The sequence below is a fragment of the Dipodomys ordii genome, unplaced genomic scaffold, assembly GCF_000151885.1.
Source record: "Dipodomys ordii isolate 6190 unplaced genomic scaffold, Dord_2.0 Scaffold33, whole genome shotgun sequence".
Lineage (NCBI taxonomy): Eukaryota > Metazoa > Chordata > Mammalia > Rodentia > Heteromyidae > Dipodomys > Dipodomys ordii.
The window spans coordinates 3,148,322-3,152,098 of record NW_012267249.1 but is presented as its reverse complement, the minus strand read 5'-3'; the positions used below and the strand labels follow the sequence as shown (position 1 = coordinate 3,152,098).

Genomic DNA, 3,777 nt, shown 5'->3' with positions numbered 1-3,777 from the left:
ACCACTGAGCCACCTTCCCAGCCCCTAAAATGAAAGCAATTTTATCTAATAATTTTAGAGTACCTATGTTTTGAGTGCAACTCATCATTTTAAACTATGCAATTTTCCACTTATGGCATCATATCAGTTTCTCAAAAAATTTCAGATTTGGAGCTTTTTTTTTTTTTGGACAGATTTTTTTTTTTCATTGTGAAAATACCATACAGAGGGGTTACAATTACATGGGCAAGGTGATGAGTACATTTCTATTTTTTTTTTTCTGGTCATAGGGCTTGAACTCTGGGCCTGGGCACTGTCCCTCAGCTCTTCAGCTCAAGGATAGTACTCTACCACTTGAGCCACAGGACCACTATGTGGTCCTGAGGAATCGAATCCAGGGTCTCGTGCATGCAAGGCAAGCACTCTACCACTAAGCCACATTCCCAGAGTACATTTCTTATCAAGCATTGTTGCCTCCTCCTTTGTTTACCCTTCCCATCCCTTCCTATATCCCCCCACCCAGCCCCCGCTCCCCCTTCCCCCCCTTGGCCAAAGTTGTGAAGTTCGTTTTTCCACATAGTCTCTTGTACATCTCATTGTTGCAATGGGTTAACCTGTATCCCTATTTAAACAATTTTTTTCCCTTCCCCTCCACAAATTATACCAACATCAAATATAGCGAAAATAGGGGTTATACCATGGGAGAGACTTGGAACATTTTGAGTTTCAGACTTTCATATTAGAGATACAATCAATAATACTGGTGAATATCAGAATAGACTAAAAGAAACTAAACAAAAAGAATACATCCTTTATGATTCTACCTAAGACTAGAAAATGTAAATCAATTTATCATGATAGAAAGTCAATTCTGAGCATGGAATTTCTCAGAGATGCCAGAAAAAGCAATTATAAAGGAGCATGTGAGAATTTGAAAGTAATGAATGATGTTCATGATCCTAACTGGTGATACTTTGGTAGTTGTGTACATATAGGGTATATGTTGTCATAAGTATATAAAAAGTCAATACTTAACAAAAGTGTATAGTGTATTATTTGTTGATTATATGAATTTGTTTGTAATCTTAGTCAAAATAAGAAAAAATAAACTCCTAATAATTTGTGTGATATATAATACAGACTACTATAATGAATGTTCCATGGAAGACACTGAGGTATGGTAACTTAATGGAATTACCGTATGATACTAGAGGGTAGAGTGTTGGAGAAGGTGGGATAAGGAAGCACTAAATAGCTGGACTATGAAACACTTATTTTTGTTTGGATTTGTTTTTACTGGTATGAGTCAATATTTGATGCTTCTGAGGAAAGTAATTTTGTATAAAATTTTTCCTACATGCTAAGGAATAATTCAGACTGGTAGTCCCTTACCCAACTGTAGCCAATTTGAGTTTAAAGCATATGTTTTTAGGTTCCATCCTTACTGAAAATTCAGCTTACTCTTAGTCTGCCGAATCTCTTGTTCTCCTCAGTCATATACACCTCCAAGCAACGAGTTCAAAATCAGCATGAAACTGGAAGCACAGGACCCCAGAAACACCACATCCACCTGTATTGCCACAGTAGTTGGACTAACAGGTGCTCGCCTCCGCCTGCGTCTTGATGGCAGTGACAACAAGAATGACTTCTGGCGGCTGGTTGACTCAGCTGAGATTCAGCCTATTGGGAACTGTGAGAAGAATGGTGGTATGCTGCAGCCTCCACTGGGTGAGTCACTAGGCCCAGGCTCTCACTAGCTATCACTGAGGTTCTAAAAATTATATGTCTTGTTAAGGGAAAGCCTAGTTTCCCCTGCCTACCCCTTCTTCTTCATGTGATCCCCAAAACAAGCCCATCTAAAATAGAGTGAACTGCAAAATCTGCATAAGATTTCCATCTCTACAGCAGCTTATGATATCCAATCTTCTCTTGCCCTCTTCCTTTCCTTAACAGTAAACCACACCCTTCTTCCTTTTTTTATAAGTACGTTTACCCTGAGAGAGAAAATGCAAGGCAATCTTGCCACTAATCTACTTCAAAAATCAGTGGTATACACACTGTATTTACTATCTGTGACTCATCAGGAATGTTGAGATAAACTACAGTTATACTTGATAGGAAAGGATTTCTCCTCACCTTGAAGTTAGAGAGTAGGACACTTGAGTATTTAATTGGTAATATTCAGGCCTTGCCCTGATTTTGAAGAAGCTAGCTAGTAAAGAACCTTAAGGTCTAGGGTAAAACCATCACATATTGAAACCTGCCCCTCATACTTACTAGCATGACTTTACATAATCTACTTCCTTGTGAACTTTCCATCTTCTTTATACTGGGAGTAAATAATTCTGTCTGCCTCATTATATTATTTCCAGGATTAAAAAATGGCATATGGAGTATTTAGTACATGGCAATCATTCATACATTTTGGCTGTTATGATGACACTATTATAAAAATATACAGTGCTAAGAGGATGACAACTTCTCAAAGTCCAGATAAGATAGAAGACCCTCAGTAAAGCTTTGCTTTCAAATGGAATTGAGCTGGGTACCAGCTGAGACTCAGAGGATCACAGTTTGAAGCCCACCCAGGCAGAAAAGTCTGTGAGACTTTGCAAAATAACTAGAAAATACCAGGCTGGAGGTGTGGCTAGAAGAGTGACAACTGATCAGTCAAGCCTAATGAGCACAGGTCCCTGAGTTCAAATCCTAGTATTCTTACCCTTGTTGGGTGCCAGTGGCTCATGCCTGTAATCCTAGCTACTCAGGAGGCTTAGACCTGAACTTCATAGTTCAAAGCCAGCACAGGCAGGAAAGTCTATGAGACTTCTATCACCTGGAGCACCTGGAGTTCAAATTTGAAAACCTAAGTACAACAGTGATCTTAATTTTAACAATCCGTTAACTAAATGGTACATTTTTATTGACTTTTACTTGATGGACAATGAACAATTTATCTCTCTAGTTATCTCCTTAATCTGTTGGAAAATGAAGAAATTTGAGTAGGATGGCCTCCAGTTTCACTGTTTCCTGATCCTTAGTTTAAGTAAATAAGAAATATAAAAAAGCATTTTATACGTGATATGTGTATACACATGCATCCTTGTAAGAGAATGAGAGAAAATTTGTGAGTGAGTTTATATTGAGCTAGATCAGTTATTCAGTTGTGCATTGAGCTTCTCAGTTGACTTGTTTGGTTTCTTAAGACTCATATACCCTTCTCCCCCCCGCCCCTTTTTTTTGGTCGGTCGTGGGGCTTGAACTCTGGGCTTGGGCACTGTCCCTGCGCTCTTCAGCTCAAAGCGAGTGCTCTACCACTTGAGCCACAGCGCCACTTCTGGTTTTCTAGTGGTTTATTGGAGATAAGAGTCTCATGGATTTTCCTGCCCGGGCTGGCTTTGAACCACGATCCTCAGATCTCAGCCTCCTGAATAGCTAGGATTACAGGCATGAGCCATCACTGGGACCCGGCTGACCGCCTCCTCTTTTATACTGTATTGTCTACATTTCTTAAGTATTTGCTTATCCTATCTTAATCAATTCTCTGGATTTTTCAAGGAAACATTCCAGACATTATGATACATATTCTGTGCTGTTTTTCTTAGAGTCAGGAACTTGGTTTAGAGACCCTCTTGCACTACCTATTTTGTAGCAATAACCAGTTACATTTCTTGCAATGTTCCTCCTTTTCTTCATCTGTCTAATGAAATATTCTTCTATTTAACTTTTAAATACTTTTTTGGGGGGGGTCCGGTCGTGGGGCCTGGACGCTGTCCCTCAGCTCTTCAGCTCAAGGCTAGC

At 39.4% G+C, this 3,777-nt stretch overlaps 1 protein-coding gene across 1 annotated transcript in view; it reads left to right on the top strand.

Moving 5' to 3' along the window:
- The window catches only part of Scmh1 (sex comb on midleg homolog 1 (Drosophila)), an 85,190-nt gene that overhangs the window by 29,041 nt on the left and 52,372 nt on the right, over positions 1–3,777 (top strand). The window contains exon 6 of the mRNA XM_013017027.1: positions 1,473–1,707. Coding sequence (XP_012872481.1) covers positions 1,473–1,707 — 235 coding nt within the window. The remainder of the gene's footprint in view (positions 1–1,472; positions 1,708–3,777) is intronic.